The 23,743-nt window shown below is 39.0% G+C and overlaps 1 protein-coding gene across 1 annotated transcript; it reads right to left on the bottom strand.

The window, feature by feature from the left end:
• Positions 1-3,096: 3,096 nt before the first annotated feature.
• Positions 3,097-22,910, bottom strand: hck (HCK proto-oncogene, Src family tyrosine kinase). The gene is made up of 13 exons (XM_068732784.1): positions 22,686-22,910; positions 16,089-16,228; positions 13,871-13,904; positions 13,482-13,575; positions 13,238-13,333; positions 12,972-13,075; positions 11,704-11,853; positions 10,099-10,251; positions 9,819-10,001; positions 8,819-8,895; positions 7,182-7,335; positions 6,724-6,855; positions 3,097-5,524 (listed from the first exon to the last, which is right to left on the bottom strand). The coding sequence occupies exons 2-13, from the start codon at positions 16,218-16,220 to the stop codon at positions 5,322-5,324; spliced, it is 1,512 nt and encodes a 503-aa protein (XP_068588885.1). The 5' UTR covers positions 16,221-16,228; positions 22,686-22,910; the 3' UTR covers positions 3,097-5,321.
• Between the last annotated feature and the right edge of the window lie 833 nt (positions 22,911-23,743).

Here is a 23,743-nt window from a genome sequence, read left to right as displayed (position 1 = left end):
TACAAAAGTCATACCAAAAGGACCTCACCTTTGTGCAAAGCCAGGTACAGTGTAGGAAGGAGCCGACCTCTATACCACATCTGAAACACATTTCTGACAATTCAGGTTTGGATTTATGTAGCTTCTGTGGGGTGAGGTACAGCTGATGAAGAAAATTATAATGAACAAGTCTGTACCGGGCATTAACCGTTGCTGACAAGTGCTACCCTGAGCCTTCCACTTAGCGCTTATTGTTTTCATACTAGCTTGTTGCACTTATTGTATTCGTATTACTTATAGCACTAACTGTTTTTCTTGTTTCTGCACTGTACTTTGGCTCTGAGTTATGCTCTGCTTCATGCTCTTAGATGCTTGTTTGGAAAAGGAAATGTACTTATGACTTCTGGTGACTAGTAGTTCTTTTGATTACCAATGTTGATGCACTTATTGTAAGTCGCTTTGGATAAAAGCGTCTGCTAAATGACTGTAATGTAATGTAATGTAATGACAAACTGTTCTGGCACAAATCTGACCAGAGTTGTTCATCAATTGTTATATTCAAGTCTGATTCCCATCTCATCCTGGATCTGTGTAATCCTGGTTTTGGGCCCTCATTCAGCAACATGGAGTACATTTTAGAAATAAATTTATACACATTTCCCTGGTGAAGCAATTTTTCCACATTAGTTAACACAGGTAGAGTCATTCCAGGGCCTAGGTTGGTTCTCAAAAAAGATCTTAACTGGAGGTAACAAAAGAAAGTTCTACTGGACAAGTTATACTTTCTCTTCAGTTCTTCAAAAAACATGAGAAGTCCTTGATCAAAGCAATCTTCGAGATGCTGGATTCCTCTGTCATGCCAAGTCTCCAGAATCTTGTTATTTAGAGTCATGGGTAGAAGTTAATTTTGTCTTAGAGGTGTTTTTGGTGATAGTCTCATATTTAGTCCAAGAGTTTTGTGAACTTCATACCATATTTTAATAAAATGTTTCAAAATAGGATTGTCTGTCCTGCTGGATATGGTTTTGGAATTCCATTTATAAATAAAATCAATGGAGGTTTCTTCTTTCAAAGGATGAAGTGCAATTTGTATCCAAGAGGGGGCAGCACCACCGTCAAAAAATGACAAAATATATCACATCTGGGCTGCTAAATAATATTTCTTTAAATTGGGTAGTCGAAAACCTCCTAGACTATAATCCCATGTTAATTTTTCCATTGACACCCTTGGCATATTACAGTTCCATAAAAACTGCCTAATGTGTTTGTTGAGGGTTTTAAAAAAGGTTTGAGGTAATGGAATGGGTAAGGACTGGAAAAGATACTGCAACCTCGGGAGAATATTCATTTTCACACAGTTTATTCAACCAATTAGAGTAATGGGTAGATTCATCCATCGACGTAGGTCGTTCTCGACTTTACTCAGCAATGGGAGGTAATTCAATTTGTACAAGTTTCTAAGATCATTATCTGTAATTATTCCTAGATATTTAATATTCGGTAGCCACTTAAATGGGGTTGTTTGTTGGTATTCAGTGTGATCAAAGTTTGTGAGTGGAATAATTTCACTTTTTTTTTCCTTGAAGTGGTTCAATAGCCAGGACAAAGAGTCCTGGAGACAGAGGGCAACCCTGTCGACTCGATCTACTCAAGGGAAATGCTGTCGAAGTCTGTCCATTTGTGGTAATTTTGGCTCTGGGTTTATGGTAAAGGGTTTTCACCCAATTGATAAACAAATGGCCAAATCCAAACTTGCCCAAAACTTTGAATAAGTACGGCCACTCTAGCCTACCAAAGGCCTTTTCAGCATCTAATGCTACAGCGACACTAGGTTCAGTTTTAGATTTTATTAGATGGATAATATTAAAGAGTCTGCACAAGTTATTGGCTGATGAGCGTTTCAAAATAAAGCCGCTCTGGTCTGGGTTTTTTAATTTTGGCAAATATTGGCCAAGCCTGTTAGCCAGGGCTTTGGAAATCAATTTGTAATCTGAACAAGGAAATAGGTCGAAAAGAGGAACACTTTAATGGATCTCTATTTTTTTTGTGAATCACAGTGATTATGGCAGTGGAGAATGATTCTGGAAGAGTTTGAGTTTTGGATGCTAAATTAATCACATCCATTATAAGGGGGGTAAGTAAGTCCTTAAATTCTCTGTAGAATTCAGGAGGGAAGCCATCCTCTCCTGGTGATTTATTGGATTGTAGTGAGCAGAAGGCCTTTTCAATTTCTTTCTGGGTGAAGGGCAAATCAAGATTCTTTTGGTCTTCGTGGCCGAGTTTCGGCAATTCAATAGTGGACAGAAATTCATCAATCTTAGATAGATCCTCTGGTGATTCTGATGTATATAGATTTGTATAAAACTGTTTGAATGCATCGTTAATTTCTGTTGGGTTGTGTGAGGTTGCACCCGTTTCAGTTTGAATTGCATTAATTGTCCTTGAGCTTTCCTCTTTTCTCAATTGCCAGGACAGAATTTAGTGAGCTTTCTCTCCCAATACATAATATTTTTGTTTGGTTCGTAAAATGTTTTTTTCAACTTTATAGGTATGTAATGTATTGTATTTCAGTTTTTTGTTAACCAGCCGTTTGTAAAGTTCTTTAGACCCAGATTGTTGAAACTCCTTTTCCAATTTCAAAATATCTGCTTCTAGCTCATTTATCTCTGCCATATATTTATTTTTGATACCCTTTGTATAAGATATTATTTGTCCTCTTAGATAAGCTTTTAGCGTGTCCCATAATATGAAACTATTAGGGGAGGAGGCGCAGTTTGTCTCACAAAAAAAAAGTTATCTGGTCCCTAATAAACTGGCAAAAGTCTGGTCTATGAAGGAGAGTAGGGTTCAGACGCCATCTATATTGGTTTGCTGGTTTTTCTGGCATCAAAATAGATAGGGTCAAAGGTGAATGATCAGACAGCATCCTAGATAAATATTCAGATTCTAGTGTTCTATGAATTAGCTGTGTTGACAATAAGAATAGATCAATCCTGGTGTGAGAGTTGTGTGGGCAGGAGTAAAAGGAGTAGTCTCTAGTTTGAGGGTGCATCTGTCTCCACACATCAGTCAGGCAACATTGCTTGCTTTTATATAAATGCACATTTGGATAGATAATTGTTTCTAAAACAATTTATTTGAAAATGTTTACAACAGTTTCATTGAGCCAAGCATCTAACAAAACAAAATATGCAAAGAGTTTTATATTGATAAAGAAAAACACAAACATCATTCTCTATATTTGCGTTCAATAAAAAAAAAATATATTCTCTCACTTATTGTTTCTGACCAAATCTAACCAAATCATAAAATAACAACATCTTAAATATGTCAAAAATATTCCCTTTAAATTTGAAGGATCTTGGTCCACAAAATCCATTGCTATTTCCAACAATACAAGAATCACAAGGCAGTTAGGTTTGAAAAGATCATTGCATTCCAGATACACTAATATTCAATACAATTTGCAAAAATAAATTAATTATTTCACACAAGAAACAAGAAGGCCTAAAGATGTGGAAAATCTGTTTGCACTGCTTTTTTTAAATTTAGTTCCCAAATACAGAACAAAAGTTTACTGAGCCAAAAGGATCAACACACATTATCAGTTAATATAGCTTCACGTTAAACCCTATTCCTAAATAATTTGATTTATTTGCGTACTATATACACAGAGCATGTGGAATATATTATAAATGTTAAGACAGAAAAAGGCACAGTGAAGGGGTCATGCTAATTTCAAGCCAGATCGTGCTGGAACATATCTATGGAATATACTGTAAATAGAATATTTAAGAATATATCAGCCACACAGTATTCTGCACTTTGTAAAGTCCACTGCTCCCCTGCTCTCCTTTCGCAATGTAGGACACAGTACGTTTGACGGGAGGTTGACAACAACAGCTTTGCTTGCTATGTTGTTGACATCAACACATTTCAAGGTCGTACCTTCCTTTGATGGATGCACAATGTGCGCTGGAGCACAACAACTAAATCCAGTCTTTTTTCCATGCGACTGCTTTCGGGTGGCCTCGTTTGTTTGCCGATATGGCTGTGCGCTTGTGTGAAATAATATTTTGTGTGTGAGGCGCCATAGCATATACTGTACAGTGAGGCCTCCTGCATTTTACATGTAATGTAGTAAAACAACTTCAAAGCTGTTTGAATGTAAGGGACCATACACACATTATAAGAGGGATAAGGGTAGAAGAGTGGTATGGCTTTTTATCTTTTATTTTTGTTTCGGAAAAAGCTTTTTTACTGCACAGTGGAGAGCCTGTCCATCCCCCCCAAACACACTCATGAATCGCATTGTTGTAGTAAGAATAACGATAAATGTATATATTATTTTGGTGACACTTTCTATGATGCACAGGTCTATAATGCATTATAAACATATGCTATAATCTGTTTATAGCACTGTATGATTATAGTTATAAGCACTCATAAATATATGCTTTATAACAATCATGACACATTGTAAAGCATTTTATAATGACTTATAAGGTCAAGTAGCTTAATACTTACTGGTCACTCACTTCATAATGCATTATAAGCACTATTATAATGCATTATAATGTGATTGTATAAGCAACGCTAAGTGGTTATTGTATCCTTTAAGCAAAGTAAAAATAAAAAATTATAAAAAATGCAATGCTTTCTGTGTTGTTCTTGCATAGATTTAATGATATTTTTCGTCATTCTTTATTTTTCAAACAGTGTCCTCTTAGAGTAACTTATAATCACATTATAATGCATACATGCATTATAACAGTGATAATAATGCATTATAGCATTGATTGTCATGCATTATAAAAAGATTACGATGTTGACCAATATGGGAATAATAATACACTATGATCCTTGCAAAAAGAAATGTCGAGAGTGACCAACAATTATAAAGTATTATGATACCTGACCTTATAAGTCATTATATAATACTTTATAATGTTTTATGATTCGTGTAATAAAGCATTACAAATAGTTATGAGTGCTTATAACTATAATCGTGCAGTGCTATAAACACAATACAATAACAAGTATGTTTATAATGCATTATTGGCATGGGCGTTGTAGAAAGTTATATTTTGCGTTCTCTCTTTTGTGGTTATATTACTATTACTATTACTGTTCTCCCTCAAAGTGAGGAGAATCCAATGAAAATATGAATTGTGTGTGTGTGTGTGTGTGTGTGTGTGTGTGTGTGTGTGTGTGTGTGTGTGTGTGTGTGTGTGTGTGTGTGTGCACTCTGAATTGCACTGCTGCATGTAGAAACTGGACTTGCTGTTAAGTATGAAAGGAACAGCACTATAAGAGAAAAACATGTCTGTGGATGTTCAGCCTCATGGCTGCTGCTGATACTGGCTCTCTGTGGCTGTGTAGAAATCCTCTAGGACACTCTGCAGGTAATCAAAGGTAGGACGGTCCTCAGGCTTGTTCTTCCAGCACTCCAGCATGATTTCATAGAGTTCGGTGGGACAGCTGTCCAGGCGCTGCATTCGGTAGCCCTTCTCCAGGGCACGAATCACCTCCGGGTTGGTCATCCCTGAATACAAGAGCACGGGATCGGGTTAAGAGAGGCTGGATAGGCCGCCATTCACGGCCATTCAATGGTTACATTACCTTTTGCACTATAATAACATTGATGAATCGTGGTGTTGAGGTAAATATCCAGACAAAATTATTAGATGAATTGCCATGTAATTTGGTTAATGATGTCCTAACATTCGTGACCATCTGACTTTTTACTAACGCCATCATCAGGTCAAAATTGTAATTGTCCGATGCGTTGGTTTATGACCAAATACCTGCAAAACTAATGACATCCCCATCAGCCTCAGCTGCACCTTGTGTTTACAAAGCATTAGCAGACATTATCATGCTAAAATGCGGCTAGCATGTTAGCATTGACATTATGAGCACATTAAAAAATCAATTCTGAGGCGAACACAAGTTTCTAATACTTACACGTTTTGTTGAGCAAGATAATCCTCACAAATAAACACCTTTTTAATGATTTTTGAAGCATGAATGCAATCACCACAAGAAAGCTAACGTTAGGCTATACACAAACTACACCACTGTCACATGACTGCACGTCACCACCACTAAGCTAAAGTAGGACTAGTGTTCGGCGTGATGACGTTTTGTCTCATTAAGCCACTCGTTAGCAAGCACTTTTTTAAAAAAGCTTCAAAATTCAAAACCTTGTTACCGCTGCACCTGGAATCAAGGACTAACCGTAACTTTGAAAAACACACCAGAGCAGCGGCAAAGTGCGGCTGGCGACGAGCTGCTATGCAATGTCGACGGAAAGCAGTGTGAGAGTACCCATAGCCAATCGTTAATCAGAGTCCTGTGACTTTTGTGACATGTTGACCTATGTTACAAAGAATTTATTCCAACCTAAACACATGAATGTGCCTCCCGGCCACAGAATACTGTAATTTTGTATGCTGCCTGGTGCTTTTTCGTCCTAATACCTTGAGAAAAGCTTGATTGATACAAAATGATAAACTGTCAAGGACTAAGGTGATGAGTGGTTGACAATGACATAAGAAGGAGACTACAAATAGTGCTCCACACTCACAAGGTAAATCTGGCGGTATCTTTACCTAATTTTGGAAGGCCACTTTAAACCAAATCCAAGACAATTAATGTGCTCATTTTAGGTGCAGCAATGGAATAACACCTTTGCTCTTCAGAGGCATTCCATATTATAGCTGAAACCAGTGATCCACTTACCTGGGTATGGTGTACGTCCATAGCTGATAATCTCAGTCAGCAAGATGCCAAAGGACCAGACGTCAGATTTGATGGTGAAAGAGCCATAGTTGATGGCCTCAGGGGCTGTCCATTTGATGGGGAATTTGGCTCCTGGGTTGTAGGGCACAATGGAAAACAGTCAAGTAATGTTGACATTGTTAGTTCCATGCTGGACACGTATCTTCTCAAACTCTTATATCATCTGGCTCATTCAGTGAGCCAGTTGGCAAGCTGATCTCATCGTCACCCTTTACTATTTTTGGCACTCGTGTTGTAATCCGACATCTCACTCACACAAAGTAATTTCCCCAGAACTGACGAAACTGTTGACCGCTCCTGTTTCATCAGTTCTGGGGGAATCAGTTCTCCAGTTTCCTAATCACTTATGCTGATGACACCCAGCTACACAACGTGTGACGGTGAGTATCGTGCTGTACCTTCCCTGGCAGTGTACTCGTTGTCTTCGATGATGCGAGCGAGGCCAAAGTCAGCGATTTTGCACACCAAAGCCTTGTTGACCAGGATGTTGGCAGCCCTCAGGTCTCTGTGGATGTAGTTCCTCTGCTCGATGTAGGCCATACCCTCTGCGGTCTAGAGACAAATGAGTGCAAAAGAATCAAAACATAGTTGCCAATAGCAACTATCACCCCAATTGGACAAAACATACTGGACACTTCAACGCTTTTCTTATTTCCTTATTAAAAACAAAACTTCCACGCTCTCAGACATACTATACGTGTACTAGTTTTGTATACACTGCTCTGTTTCTTTCAGCAAATTGCACTGCTGTTTATAACAGAAAACCGACATTTACTATGCGTGAATGAATTAATCTGATGTATAGTTTAACATGACAAATGTGTCTTGGTGAAATTGAATCAATCCACCTCCTCTTTGTCAAGATTGAAGATTTGGTAAATTAATTTTTTCCCCGTTCCATACCCACTACCCAACAAGTTTATAGTAAAAATATGTAGCACTAAACACAGAATGTAACCTTCATTGCTACTTTGCTAGTTCTATTTTAGCCTTTGCATTCCCCTCATTTCCTCACCAACATAACTAGGAGGGCAGTCGTTGAAGGTGTTTGAACTCTTTCACTTTTTAAACGACCAGTTCATCAACAATGGAATATATTAGTCTTTATTATGTTTTCAATTGGTGTAAAATATCCTGACACTAAGAATCTTAGTGTTTCTGTTAGCTTAGACTGAGGCCTTCATATCTACATTGGGCTTTGTACTGCCACGTTTCTACAGTTGCTCAAAAGGGACAAACCAAACACTGGCTCTGACTGTATACAAGAAGTGAATGTCACCCATTAGTTTGTGGACATTCACCATCGCCATCTTCGATTTTGTCTGTTACCATCTTGGTTTTATGTAGCCAGTGAACGGAAGTGACCATATTTGGAATGTGGTGGACAAACGAGGTAGTCAGCTACAGCTGACATGTCAATCACAAGGTTGCCACGCCCTAAAGCATACCCTGCTTCATGGTCTATTTGACTCTAAATGGTCCATCATTTACTAAATGAACATCACGCAACATTGAAGAAGACTTCAAACTAGTGATTGAGACCATAAACTGAGGTAACAAATCATAGATTTCTATACAATCACACTTCTTTTTACAACCAGAGGAGTCGCCCCCTGATGGCCAGTAGAGAGAATGCAAGTTTAAGGCACTTCAGCATTTGCATCACTTTTTAGGTTGCTGCCTGCTGATACTTTCCAGGAGGTGGTGCAGGTTGGACTGGAAATTGCAAGTTCTGCAACTGGATCATATTGTCTGGGTGTAGTTTAAAGTGCTTCACATGTATGACACTGTGTTTATCATTACTACACACCATACAAACAGAGAATTCAGCTCTTGTTTTCTTACTGGTGTCGACAGTTAGGTATGCAAGAGCAAAAATAACCGATAGCACACGGTCCAAAAACATTTGAGTATTCAGCTAAGGCTTGTGCAGTGTTGCAGACACACAGATGATTCATTGATACAAAACACAAAACAACCAAAACCGATCTGGTCCGGCAAACTTGTAGAATGGAGGAGTGACGCTATCTCTCACCTGGGCAGAGAAGTCGATGAGCTTGGGGAGCTGGACCCGGTTGCCCTCATCACTCTTCAAGAAGTCTAATAAACTGCCTGTAGGCACACACACACAGATTAAGAAACGCATGCTACATGTAAAGTTCAATGTGCTACATCAGTGTTTCCTTAACCAGCCTTTTAAAATAAATATATGTTTGATAAATCACAACTTTAATTTATGCATGGGTTATTGAAAATATATACACGTGTTAAATACTTTGTAAATGAGACCAAATAAATGCATTTAGGCAGAGTTTAAACAAACAGAATGTATGCTAGCATTTCATATCAGATTCAAAGTTATAAGTAGGCTACAATTATCAGAACAATACGAACATTCACCTCCCTCATGAGGCTCAAAGGTGTACTGCAGATATGAATGTTAAATAGACGACTATGGAAGAAATTCTGCTAATCTGACTGTGCTAGACACATCCTTACCATAAGCAAAATATCTGTGACCTGGTAGTGCAAAAAAACAACCGCATATTCTTTTCAAAACATATATTGTCAAAGATTAGACCAATATTTTTTATGTTAAATACATTTTATGTAGTGCTAATATTAGGGAGCTCTAACTATTTAAACAGCTTATTAATAACATTTAGCTATCTATTTAAACCATTTATCAAGTCAAGTATTTATTACTTTTAGCTATCTGTTTAACCATTTATGAGGACTCTCATTGACATAATGCATTCCCAAGGCCATACACTAACCTTAACCATCACAACTATATGCCTCATCCCAACACTTATCCCAAACTTTACCTAAACCTGATTCTAACTTGAACCTTAAAACCAGGTCTAAACCCTCAAACAGGCTTTTGAAGGTCCATCCCAAAGTGAGGACCGGCCAAAATGTCCTCCCTGACAAAAATGTCCTCACTCTGAAGCTTCACAAGAAGCTGTGCAAGTGTGTACACACACACACACACACACACACACACACACACACACACACACACACACACACACCTTTCTCCATGAACTCAGTGATGATATAGATGGGCTCCTCCTTGGTGACCACAGCATTGAGTCGGACCAGCTTGTCATGCTGGAGAGTCTTCATCAGGTTGGCCTCGCCCATGAAGGCTTCCACTGACATGGTGCCAGGCTTCATGGTCTTCACTGCTACTTTGGTGTGCTTGTTGTACGTGGCTTCAAGCAGAAACAAACAATCAGAATTAGAAAATGAATTGCCGGCTTCACATCTACATCAGTAACTGGATTGTAAAACGATCCGGATCCAGCTCACCCATCCAGACTTCTCCGAACTGGCCGGCACCAAGCTTTTTATCCATTTTGAGTGACGATCTCGGGATTTCCCAGGCGTCTTTCTCCCACGGTTTCTCAGGTTTGGGGCTCAAACACGGGCTGGTCAGGTTTTGGCAGAGACCATCTCCCTGCTCTGGAATAAACGGAAAAATATTTCAAGAATCTTTAATTAAATGTTTTTATACAAAATAAATCAGCACAATTTTGTTCTTTATACGGGAAATTATATTTCAGCAAAAATTAAAACACTCTTCTGCTGATGCCAGTACTTACTAAAGAGCAATTCAATATATCACTTAATCGTTTATTGCAATTGCCAAGAAACAAAACCTTGTGGAATAATAATTGATCTAAAACACACTTTTTGCAAATAACTACACACAGTTATCTACATCAGCCTCGTCATGCAAAACTAAAAGACTGCGCATGTTGTTTGCTTAACGCTTCCTTTGATATACCTACAATCAATTATCAGTCACCTGCCCCCAGAATGCACCTGTGAAAACACCTGTGACCATTTAAATAACTTAGAAATCAGAGCATGAACAGTATGAACAGGATTCCAGTTTGCTGTTTGTGCACAACAATGGAGGTCAATGCTGAAGAGAGAGATGACTGTAGTTACACTGTACTGTATTTAGAGAACAGTACAATACCGTAAATATGATTGTGTCAAGTTCAGTTAAGGGGAGACACTACAGGTGAATAGGGTTAAACAATTAACCGTTACATATCACAGGGAAACTTCCCCAGTTGATTACTGAGGAAGTTTGAACTGGGAAAGTTTTGTGATGGTAATCATATTTTTTGTGCATATTTTTTTACAAATGTGCAAAGGAGTCATTATCGGTAACTTTTGGGGAATTTAGGAGAACGCAAATAGAGAACGTAGTAAAGTAAAAAAATGTGTGTGTATCAGATGTTTTTGTTTTCACTTGTCTGAAAGAAGACATGACCAAAATGTTTACGTTGACCAGTGCATGAAAAACTATGGTTTTGCCCGAAGTGTCTCGCCTTAGAACTTGTGTCTAATATTATTATGAGTATATGAGAATTGAGAATAAACCCACTGGATCTGTGTTCATATTCTGTATATACAACATGCTACAAATGACAATGATAATTGGCAGTTGGCATGAAGAATGAGCTATTCTTTTTTTTTTTTTTTGTGCAAAAATATATTTTTTGGAAGAGTTTACATAGTTTTGAAAGAAGAGTTTGCTTTTGCAAGAGATTCCATCCTTGATTCCCGAACAACAGATCGACTACATGAGTTTGTGGTTTTCAATCATGGTGCCACTAGTTCCAGAAACAGTTTCTCATAGGTTAAGGTATTAAAGTTGGCCAGTAGAGTGCGCTCTGCTTCACATTTAGTGGAGGGACACAGACTGAACTGAAGTTACTATTTTCTGAGAGCATTAAATGAGAAATATTTTGAAATAAAATTAACCCCTTACTGATTACTGGGAACCCCTTATTTGCTTCTTACACCATGATTGTAATGACAAAGCAATTACTCAACTAGACTGCTAAAACACACGGCTGTGAAGAGGTTCAAATCCTTCAGTGACAGTAGTGAACTCACTCTTGTAATGGCTGACCAGCTCCAGCAGGGTGCTGAAGGTGTTGCGTGGTGAGATGTAGAATCCTCCGTTGTCCAGCGTACGGATCTTATAATGTTTGACCGTGTCACCGGACTGGGGGTCACGGTCCCTCACAGACAAGGAGTAGCTGCCTAAAACAGAAAGAAGACAGTAGTTACCATGTGACCAGTAGGGGATTTAAAAAATAAATGCTGATACCAATATTTTTTCAGTTATACAAGCTTGTATTTTTAGATGTTTCAGCATTTTGGAAATATTTTTTTTGTATGTTTAGTATATCTTAAAGATCTTCATTCTTGTGACAGCTTCTGGGACTTCCTGCCAAGTAACACTTAAAGGGGCCCTCCAATCACTTTGTATTGCACTTCCATAAACTTGGGGAATAAAAAAAAGGAGAATCAAAATCAACGTCACAGAACCCAAGATATCTACTCACTATTATGGGTCAAGCTCCAAAAACACTGGATCCTTCATTTCCCACAATTCATCTCAATAGCATCTTTAATGGCTCTTAAATGCTAACTTCTTTCAAAAGTCACACCCCCAGTTTGTAATGTGTGAATGTCTGCTAAATGCTCCTCGATAGCCGTGTTTACACTTTTCTTTCTATTTCGTTTTCCACTGAGGATAGTACTCTCTGCAGTTTGGACGATTCTCAGCTGATCGGCGTAGCAACGCCGGGTAAAACTGCCGTGACATCATCTTCAACGGGACACTCGCTGAATCCCAAATAGAAGAACGTCTGCACTCAGTTTTATGGTGTGTAAGGCGTAGTTTTGCGGGTTGACATTTTAAAAGAATTCTGGGTGGCGTGAATAAAAAATGGCGGTGGCTACGGTAGCAAGATGTCCCGTGTCGCACTAATGACAATTGTCTCTGAAAAATCTGTGATCTGCAATGTTTTAAGTCCACCTTCTGGTATTGTCTCAGCTGATTCGAAAACCTCTTATGAGGTGCTACTGAGACACACTTCTAGTGGGGCAAAAGTGACAATTTAAAGGGATTATTCATGTATGAGTTTATACATTGTTTTCTGTTTTTGGCGGGGTAAATACTCATTGTGCCTTTAATGGCCAATTCTTAACTTTAAAGTCATCAGTATGTTAACCAAGTTTATTTGTTCATCTGGTAAAAACACAGTTTCTGCAGTAACTGCCGAGATCAAATTACTTGTCATTTTTCTCTCAATAATTTCGCATCATGACTATATAGACTGCTCCACTATAAGACAAATACTCTTTTAACTCACCCTGGGTGGTCTCGCTGTCTCGGATCATGAAGGATCCCATTTTGTTCCCGGAGGCCAGCAGCTGCCTCTCGGCATCTTTCCTGCTCACGCCCTTGAAGAACCACCTCAACAACAGGAAACAGATCAGTTAGCGCAGAAACCCTCTCAACGGACCTCAATATGCTAGCCTCGTGACAAACTGCAAAAAGGCGCCATCTAAATACGGCACATGATACTCTTCAGCAGATACTGATGATGCATATGAAAGTGTTTTAATGTACACTTACTCCTCGGCCTCCAGGGTGTCTTTGGCCACATAATTACTGGGGATGAAGCCCTCCTGACCCGAACTGATTAACTTCGCTTTCCACCACTCCCCCGATCTGCAGAGAGAGAGAGAGAGAGAGACAAGTGTGACTTGGTGAACCACATCCTTCACCAAGTCCAAAAACTACATTTTGAACAAGCAGCTAACTTATTATTGTTATCCTCACATCCGAAGCAACGACTGCTCTCTCTGTTGATACTTACTCCTCTAGGATTCGGAGCTTATCTCCCTTCTTGAAGCCGAGGTCGCCATCGTGGATGGCCTCGTAGTCGTACAGCGCCATGGCGATGCTCTCTCCTACGGCAGCATGGCCCAGAAAAACAGTGAGAAGAAGCTGGGGGCTTTGCGTCGGTAAATTGCGGTCTAGACGTGCAGTGTAAAATAAATATGTGCCTTTTTTGTGGTGTCATGTGAAAGCTGCAAGCGTGTTTACTCTCTGTGGTGGTGTTTGAAATGTGGGAGGTTGGAAATACACCTGCCTGATCTTAGTGCTTCATTAGTGGTTGGACTTTCATTTGAAATACAAATGCAAGTAGAGATTGCACTGTGTGAGTGGAGCTGCAGCAGTATGTAAATAAAAATTGTGACTCACCATCTGAAGAGTTTGCATTGGATGGCAGTTTGCTCTGTAGAGAGAAAGACATGCGGTGGTATAAGGCCAAGAGGAGTCAAATATTCATTCCCCACAATTTTGTTTATTCAAAATGACAAAAACATTTTTTTAAAGTTGCAATAATCATACATTTTTGGTTTGCTTAGGGACATAGCAACACAATCATCATATCAAGTTGTTATGGCAAACTGTTGGACTTTCTACGCCAGCTTGTCGTTAACTTGCTATAAAACGAGCCGTGGGATTGAAACAAAACTTTAAAGGTGCAGGCCAGGAAAACAAAACAATTAGCCAAAAGATGCTAAAAAAATGCTCTCTAGAGTTGCGAGCATTCGCTACGAGCAATCCCTTGCACATGGCATTTTATTTTTTTCCATTGTTAAAGTAGAAATATGAATTAGTGCAGCTTTCAACACTTTGTATACGACTTGAACGTGATAAACTTTAAAGTTGAATTGAAATTGTCTTCAATTCTACCATGTCATTATTAGATTATCTAAAGCAGTCTAAAAATATTACTTACCATGTTAAAGCAAATCAAGATTATATTTCACTGAAATAATCAATCATTGTTCTGTATATTTACATTTTTAAAGTCTTAAATTTAGCTAGAATAAAATCACAAAGAAAACAACCACTTGAAAGGAAGGACTTTGTCTTATCAACTTTTAAAAAATCAGCATGTTGTCGACAGCTTTGCTTGCAACATAGTGCAACGTTACAAATGTATAACGGGCTGAGCTGTGTAGAGACCAGACAGCAAGACAGACATACACATTTAGACATCTGAGAGATAATACAACTCAAGTTTTGTCTCCTGCCGAGTGCTCTGCTTCTGTCACTTCCTCTTCCTTCATTGGGGGGTGAAACAGTTACAGTCAGCACACAGGAAGCAGTAGCCAGAGGAACCACACTTCACATGCAGCAGCACTGCTACTTCACCGGCCAGTATGCAAACAAGCAACGGGTACATGTTTCGGAGTATATGTCGGCGCACGTCTATCCTCTCTGAGAAGAAAACCGTGGTAGTAACTAATCAAACAGTGTTTTCTTTTCTCTTTTGAACCTCGTCATACTTTCACTGCTTCTGCAATTGACACCATTAGTCTTCCTCATTGTTGTTTTTAAATGACAGGGCTCTTCTGCCGGTGTGCACGGCCATTTTTATTTGCTAAGTTCATCAACACATTTTGGTCAGATCCAATGTGGCTAAAGATCTAAATTTACATTCGGTGGTGGAAAGTAACTAAGTACATTAAATAAAGTACTGTGCTTAATTACAATATTTCCATTTGATGTTATTCTACCCCACTACATTTATTTGCCCACTATAGTTACTACTGTAAGTACTTTTTAGATCAAACTTTTTAGCTTGTGAAGAAAAAAAGCAACTTCTTGTTGGGGCCCTTGGGGCATATTTGCAACCCAGTCGCTAGAAAAACATCAAGTCAGTGTTTGCTTTTGGTTTCAAATGGAACATGCACATCTGTCTCCTGGGTGAAAGTCCTGTGTTTGTTTGACCTGTTCACCAATCAGTCCACTCGCCCTTAGTGGACTTTTCTCGCTTGTTATACTCGTTATTATACCACGCAACTTTCAAAAACGGTTGTTCGTTGCACTACGTCACTTGCTCTGCCCGAATACAAATATGTCAGCATTCGAAGTATCTGTGGTTTGCAGAAACTAAGATTTTCAAAAATGTTTCATGACGACAGGGCTGACATTTGCGATCTAAAGAGGTAAAAATCCTCCAGTATTATCCCCCAAAAGAAAAGATTAGAGAACAGTCCTCAGGCGCAGAACTTACCCATACCCCATTATCATCTTATTATGATAAGGATTAAACAGTATATAAAGTAGCTCTAATAGTCACAGGGGCCATTTTTCCTGCACAACTAATTTTACTTTTGATGTATTAAGTGTATTTTGTTTAAAATTCTTCTGTGGTTTTACTGAATCAAGATTTTGAATGCGGAACTTTTACTTGTAATGGAGTATTTTTACATTGCTGTATTGGTATTTTAAAGGATCTGAATACTTCCACCAACGGGCATGTCACAGTTAGTTGTAGAAGTTGTATTAGAAAGGGGCATTTTTGAGGAAGCAAAGTACAGATTCTCAACTTCTCTCTGTGACTTTTTATACATGTTACATTGTTACTCGCCATGTGACTTTTATCTGCCACATTACTGCTTACAGATTTGTTCCCGGAGTTTCCTGCGGTGGGGTCTTTGACGTAATGGGCCGTCTGCGCGGAGCTCTGCTGGTCGTCGTTGCTCGTCTCTTTGCCGAGAGGCTCCTGCTCCTTCTTCGAGGCCACACAGCCCATGGTTCCTTCTGCAGAAGGACAACAGAGGAGAGACGGCAGGACATGAAACAAAAATGCCCAGTTCTCTCAGCCCTTGTGTGACTGGATATGTTTTTGCTTTATATAGAGAATAGTGGCAGTCACTCCCATTTAATAAGGAACATACACTGAGTATGCAGTTGTTGAGGAAGTGTTTGTCACAAAAACACTGTTAATCATGAACAATTAAAGTAATAAATGACCTTTGAATTCTACAAGGGGCACTATACTGACACTACTGGAGTAAATATATAACTAGTACGTTTCGTAGCAACCACCACAGGAGGGCCTATTTTGTTGTATCACTTGATCACTTGTTAGCTCACTTCAGGCTGTGAGATGTGTTTCGATTATATCACAGCTATATGGTTGTTTGGTCGATGTAAAGCGGCCTGTTCTGAGCTCTGAGCTATTGCATCATTATTCCTGATTCAGAGCATTATTAAAGCGGCAAACAACTATTATCTACGTAAAAATATAGTGGTAGAGAATGAAGTCTCTCTCCCACTGTGTGCGTTGTTATCCAAGCTCCTCTGCGCTTTGTTTGTTAGACGGGCCGCCCGTGCACGCCTTTTAGTGCATGTTAGTGCATGTGTGTGTGTCCCACTGGCTGGCTAATGGCCGCCGCTCTGCACTGGGCTCACCCTCCAGTTCCTCAGGTAAACGGTAAACATCCTCCTCGGACTCACTTAGGGACGCACAGAGTTACGCACACACGTGACCAATCACATGATCCTCCAGGCGGATATAATAATGATAATGACAGTAAATCAAGTGAGAAGTACGGTCAGTTTCTCATAGACTTCTATACAATCAGACTTCTTTGTTTGAGGCACTTCAGCATCGTTGCACGTTTTCAGAGTTTTTTTTTCTTATCTTGGTCAACTTGGACCACTGGTAAAGTGTTTTCTCACTTAAGCAAAAACAAGAAAACATCTGCGAATCCCAGAAACAAAAAGGGTGCAAGGAAAAATAGGAAAACAAAACGTGGATACGAAGAAAAATAAGAGGGGAATTGTTCTCATATCGCTTCTTGCCTGAGGCCCATTATCTCTCTCAGCTGGCTGTAACTGTAAATGTGTTTCAAAATCCCCCTAATATTGGGTGGCGAATGTGTGAAAATGAACTATGACATGATATAGTTAGATATTCTTCACTTCAGGGTGCAGAATTAAAGCTGACACAGTCAGTCAGCTTACTAGATGACCATGGCTGTTATTGTGTGGATGCGTCTGCAACCTCAACATTGTCGGTGTTCATTCTGACTCAATAGTTTTCACGGATGTTGGCCACCTGCACTAATGTTTTATCTATCTATCTATTAAGATATTACAAGAATGAACACAGCAAGGTCTTTCCATCGACCGTTGCAATAAACATATGTTCACACAAGACACTTATTCATCAGTAATGTCTAGAGAATACTTTGTTTTCTCTTTCTTTCACACTGAATCTGACTTTGTGTATCCTCATGTAAATGTGAATGCAGCTATCTGGAACCAGGTTTAGGAGAAGCGAGAACAAAGAGGGAGTCTGTGATGGCAGATGGTAGTTGTGTTTTATGGCACATGTTGGCACACATACACGTGTAACCTGTCTCTCTTCAGCTCAGAGAAGCAGATTGTAATGTTTATCATAAACAGCGGAGCTGCAAACAGAACTCTTGTGATTGGAGAGGTCGCACCGTGGCATAACCAGAACTACCACAAAAGAAGAAGCATTATATCCTCAGTCGATACATTTCGAATCACTTTAACTTCAATCGTTTCTGCAAGCATCGCTTTGATGAAAGTCGTAACCAGTCATTAGCATACTGCCCTGCTGACACTCACCGCTGTACAGTGGTAAGCAGTGGAAAATGTTTCAGACACAGGAAGTTCCGGTGTTCTGGAGGTCAAAATTAACCTATTTGCTTCCTTTTTTTTCTCTCTGTTTCAAACCTTGTTCCTCTTTAGATGTCTAACCTTAGGAGGCTCAGTTACGGCTCCCTGTCATGTTTCTACTGATGGAGGTCAGCATTAGGCTGGTGGTAACGCATTGTCCTAGTTTAACTCTGTAAAAAAATTGCAGCTGTCATTGATTCATCTCAGTCGGTGACTAAAGCAGCTACAATACATATCAAATGAAATCCACAATTTCACATAGCCTGAATGACAGTGTAAATCAGCTCACATGGCAACTCTTGAACTGAAAGACTGCTTTTCTCAAACTGTGAGTGCAAGACAGTGAGATCCATTGGGACTCAATCATGGAGACCAGCAAACCAAAACACTTAAGGCAAATTAAAGCTTTCTTGAAATGATGAGATGTCTGGGAAAATACATTAGATTAGAAGAGTATGTATTATTATATTACCTAAATATGGAGCTAAGGCTAGCAGATGCTAAGCTTACCATAAAAACCGGAATCAGGGAGAAACAGCGAGCCGGGCCCCAACAACCAGTATTCCTGAAGCTCACTAAAAAACATATTTTATCAAAGACATCACTGCTCCCTACGCGTGACTCCCAAAACCACAACTAACTGTTTTTACACTTTTTATGTGGATTGAACAAATGGCTAACGTGATGATTAATAAGTGTTAAAGGTGCAGGAAGACTGATTTTGTATAATGCATGATGTTTTAACCTTTGGACAGAGCCAGACTAAACTCGTCTCAACTCTCAGGAGGAAATCGAACTACAATATCTGTGGAATCAGCTCTGTGTTAGTTTGACAAGAATGTCGAAAGAAAGATCAGCTCTAATGCTGGAAATCCCAAATCTATCTATCTATCAACTCAGTTGTTCCTAAGTAAAAAAAGTCTGACATTCTGAATTCTATCAACAACTATCCAACACACTTTGGAAGACAAACTCTCTGGGAAGTTGATAGGAATTCAGTGGTAAGCAGGAATGTGTATTTTTATGAGCTTTCTAAGGAAGGATGAAAAAGTGTCTTGCGTAAGTTCAGATCATATGAATGATGACATTATTTCCCATTACCTCCTCGGTCACACAACAACATGAGCCTCAACATGGCCAAATAAGTCAATTGTGGAAATCCAAAAATCTGAAATATGCTTCTTTGTGTTATATGAGAAGATTGATATCACTGCAATACGCTTGATATAAGGCCAGGATCAGGTTGCCTTAGTTTAGCACAAAGTCTGGTAACAGTGGGAAACAGCTAACATGGCTGTGTGCAAAGTTCACTTATCATAACCTCTACAGCTCACTACTTAACAACATCTTTCCTGTTTGTGTAATCTGTAAAAATCTAGTTTCATGGAGGATTATGCGCCGGATTATTTCTCAGCCAGTAGCAGTGACTTGTTGGAGTCTCTGATTTTTCCTGGCAACCTAACGTTGACTAAACATGCTAATGCCCATCTAACACAATGTTTAATTTGTCCGTTCTGGGCACTGTGTTGCACTAGAAAAATGGTGCAACACAGCGTGTGATATGGACCATAGACTGTATATAAGAAGTGGATATAGTCACCGTGACATCGTCCATTGGTTTGTGGACTGCCATTCTGAAGCCTCAAAGTCGGCCTTTTGGCTGTCACCATCTTGGTTTTTTGAAATCAGAAGTAATACGAGAAGGTGGAGCTAAGCACAACTTAAAGCAGAATAAGACATTTTTAAGCGACCAAAAATGGTTACAATACACTTTCATGAACTGAAAGCACACTGTGAAAGGATTAAAGTTGTAAGAAGAAAAACATGGACAACTCCCAGACCGGACAACGCCGTGTAGCAACCTGTCAATCACAAGGTAGCCACGCCCTAAAGCATAAACATTTGCCACCATAAGCTAATTTTATTGAAAGAGGAAGAATGTGTTCTTTCTTCTTTCAAAGGTTACATAGATTTAAAATGAGAACTGTACTATTCAAGAGCAGTGCTAATGTCTAAAACAGGACCGCCGTTATAGTCAACCACAAGCCTTTCTGTTGCATTAGTAGTAAGTATTAACATAATATACATTAATAGTAAGTATTAACACTGAGTTAATTTACTATTTCAACCATTTATCCATTACTTTTGGATAATGATTTCAACTGTTTATTCATTATTTTTTAACTAACTTTTTCCAACTGTTTTTGTTATAATTTTTTTAATTCTTGATCTATATCTACTTGAATTGTTTCTGAAAATCTTTCCAACACCGTTGGATCTTATATATTTTCAAAAAAAGTACTTGACTGCTCCAAAACCCTAATCAACATATAATGTTGCTGACCCTTCTATCACACTGTACCTCTAAGGTAAGTGTTTGTTTAAAGGCCCCGTACATAATTATCCAACCATATCATACCATGCAAATAAGTACCACTGCAAACATCATCATAGCCATGAATCTGCAATACGACAGACAGCCACATTCAGTGCAAGCTTTTAGGATACGTGGACAGAAAGTGTGCATTGAAACTTTGTTAACTTGAGCACAACAAGAAACACACTTCGACATTATAGACTTGTATCTGCTGCCTTAACCCTAGCTAGCTCAACCTTACATCCATCTGCACCGATAGCTGCCCAAGCAGTGAGCATAGTTCAGTTCTTGAAGGGTACTTCAACTGAATGCCATGATTACACTATAAGGCTTTTAAAAAACAACTATATTTAAAAATAAAAGTATTAAAATAGTATTAGTAAAAAAAAGGTAAAAGTTATCAATAAAAAAATAAATTAAAAAAATCTCCGCTCATTTGCCTATACCGCCTATGCCGAGGGCCGGCTTTGAGGAGTATTATCCTACTTGAAAACTAGTTGAACACAGAGGAGCCTAGAGTCTCTCAACAGATGGGAATAATTCATGTATTACATAACATATATTCTGTTATGAGAAGTGATTTTTTTTTGAGCAGATGTACATTTTGTGGGTTGCCAGGCTGTGTACCTGTTTCGAACTGCCTCAGGCCATAACAATATCACCTGCCAGCCTGGCACACAACCGGCAGGACGACATAAAGAAAGAGAGAAAGAAGGAGGCACTTGCATCGCTATTAAGTAACTTATCAACAGGAAAAGACTCCGGACTGCAATCAGCAACTATTTTGATGTTTGATTTTTTTTCCTCTCATTTATATGAATCATCAAGCCCCAAATCCTCTGGTTCCAGCTTCTTAAAGTTTGATGTTTTCTATCATTGTAAAGTGAATATCTTTGAGTTTGTTGGATAAAGCAAGACCTCTGAAAAATTTCATTTAAAACAATTTTCTGTCATTTTATAGACCAGACAGTTAATTGAGAAAATACTAAACAGATTAATCCATAATGCAAATAATCATTAGTGTCAGCCCTATAGGTAAGATATATTAACTATATATTGTTATTGTACATAATGAACCATTTTCTATGTTATTTTTTTAAGCATTTTGCTCTTCTAAGAGGAAGTTGGTTTTGTCTAAAAATTCAAATTCTGCTTCTCTGTCAAAGCAAGACAAACTCAAGCGACCAGTCTCGGTGTTGTGTCATTTGAAAATGTGGGGTTGCGATAGCTCTTAACTCTCTGCTTTACAACATTAGGGGGATTTAACAACTAGCATGATGCAACGCTGGCATTTCTGCAGTGTACATCGCACACATATGTTTCATGCACAAAGTGTAAGAAATTGAAGAAATTGTAACAAAATATACGTGGAGTACATCGATGCATTTAAAAACCCATGTCTTATCTAATATTTAAAATACATAGACATGACAAATGACCTGTTTTAACAAACCTAAGCACTTATCTTGAAGGGATACACTCACTAATATCACAAACACATGTCCTCACACACTACAAAATACATCTACAGTATATCTGTTGTTGTTTTGTTTTTGGGGGGGGGGGGGGGGGTCTATGATCTTAAGACCACTGGACATCTAAAATGAAAGTTAATGCACATACACAAGTAACGGAACAGAAACTAGTCTAGTTGCTGCTTTCTGGTTTGGACAGTCTAAAAATAGCTCTCTCACACGCACCCACACACAAGCACGCGTGAGACCCCTCACCAGAATGCATACGAAAGTGGTGGGAAGCGCTGTAATACAATTGTTTTGTTTCTTTCACTTCACTTTAGACCATTTTCATATTTCCTCTATGTATAATTTGTGGACAGTGACGTCTGCAGGCGGTGGTTGTTTCAACTCAAAGACTGAAGTTCCTCTTTTTGTTGTATCGTTTTAGCATCCTTGTTGTAAAAACTGCATGCCAAAGCAAAACTTTCTTACTATATTTCCGACACATTTACTTCATGATCTATCTATCTATCTATCTATCTATCTATCTATCTATCTATCTATCTATCTATATATATATATATATATATATATATATATATATATATATATATATATATATATATATATATATATATATATATATATATGTTGTCTTACGGTCATCGTTCAGTCTGTCTACTCCCTGTCCCTTCCTACACAGGCGAACGCAGATCAAGAGGACACTTACCGCACTTCGACTGTTACTTCTGCGCTTTGTATATGTGCTCTTCTAGACTCGGGTGACCGTGCAAAGCATAATCCTCATTTCGTCTCCGTCGGCTCCATCCTTTCACAGAACTGTTTCTTCTCTTGCGGTTCTGGCTGAAGATGCGGACGGGTCGAGGGGGCGCAGCGCACTGGGCTTGTACAAGGAAGTTCGAGCTGTGCGCATCTGACTGAGCTGGTGAGAAGAGGAACAAGCTGTCACACCGCTCGTACTCTCGGTTTCACTGTCTGAAATAGCCGGCTGTCATTATTTCCCCCCAGCTGCTTATATGGAATGGAGAGGAGAAAGCTGCGTTGTGCGTCAAAACGCAGAATTAAAAAAAGCTTTTAAAAAATAAAATAATCATTGTGTAGAGTCATAGTTCACCCACTTTTTTTTTTTGCCAATTTGTAGACTGTTGTGGTACATCATTGCATGTTATAAATATGTACAGGACATTTCTTTCCCCTAATCCAAACTTCCCAAAAATGTATATGTTGATGCCAAATTCTTATCTATGCTGCTATTTTTGATGTTGGAGTGAATGGCTAGAGGGAAGAATGGAATAAATGGACGGATGCCATCGATGGGTGGACAAATGTGAGGGACACATTTGCATGGTATGCAGGACACTCTAATATGTATTCAAATGAGTGTGACAGCCATCATGCTCACTGCGTCCTCTGGGCGGAGGCAGCAGAGTTGGAGGCGTGGGCGGCTCAGCCCCGGGGCCCACAACAGCAGCTCGGCAATAACACATCAGAGAAAGCTCCCTGCTCTCCAGATGTAATCCTTAATCAACAGTCAGGATTAGAAATTGAGTTCCCTCTGAAACCCAGGCTGCAGTGAGGGAGAGAGGGAGGGCTGTCATAAGGAGATGAGGACAAGAATGAAATGAATTAGATCAGTAAAAAAAAAAAGAAAAAAAAGGTGGCATGTAAGAGTTTTAAAAAATGGTGAAGGATAAAAAAAGAAGAAAAAAAAATCCCTGCATGAGGGATAAAGAGAGAGAATTGGTGTTTAGCAGCTGCTCAGAGCAG

This window comes from Cebidichthys violaceus, unplaced genomic scaffold (genome assembly GCF_023349555.1).
Source record: "Cebidichthys violaceus isolate CVI_PGR_0920_01 unplaced genomic scaffold, fCebVio1.0.p SCAF_6, whole genome shotgun sequence".
In the NCBI taxonomy this organism is placed as follows: Eukaryota; Metazoa; Chordata; class Actinopteri; order Perciformes; family Stichaeidae; genus Cebidichthys; species Cebidichthys violaceus.
This window is presented reverse-complemented; position numbering and strand designations above follow the sequence as displayed.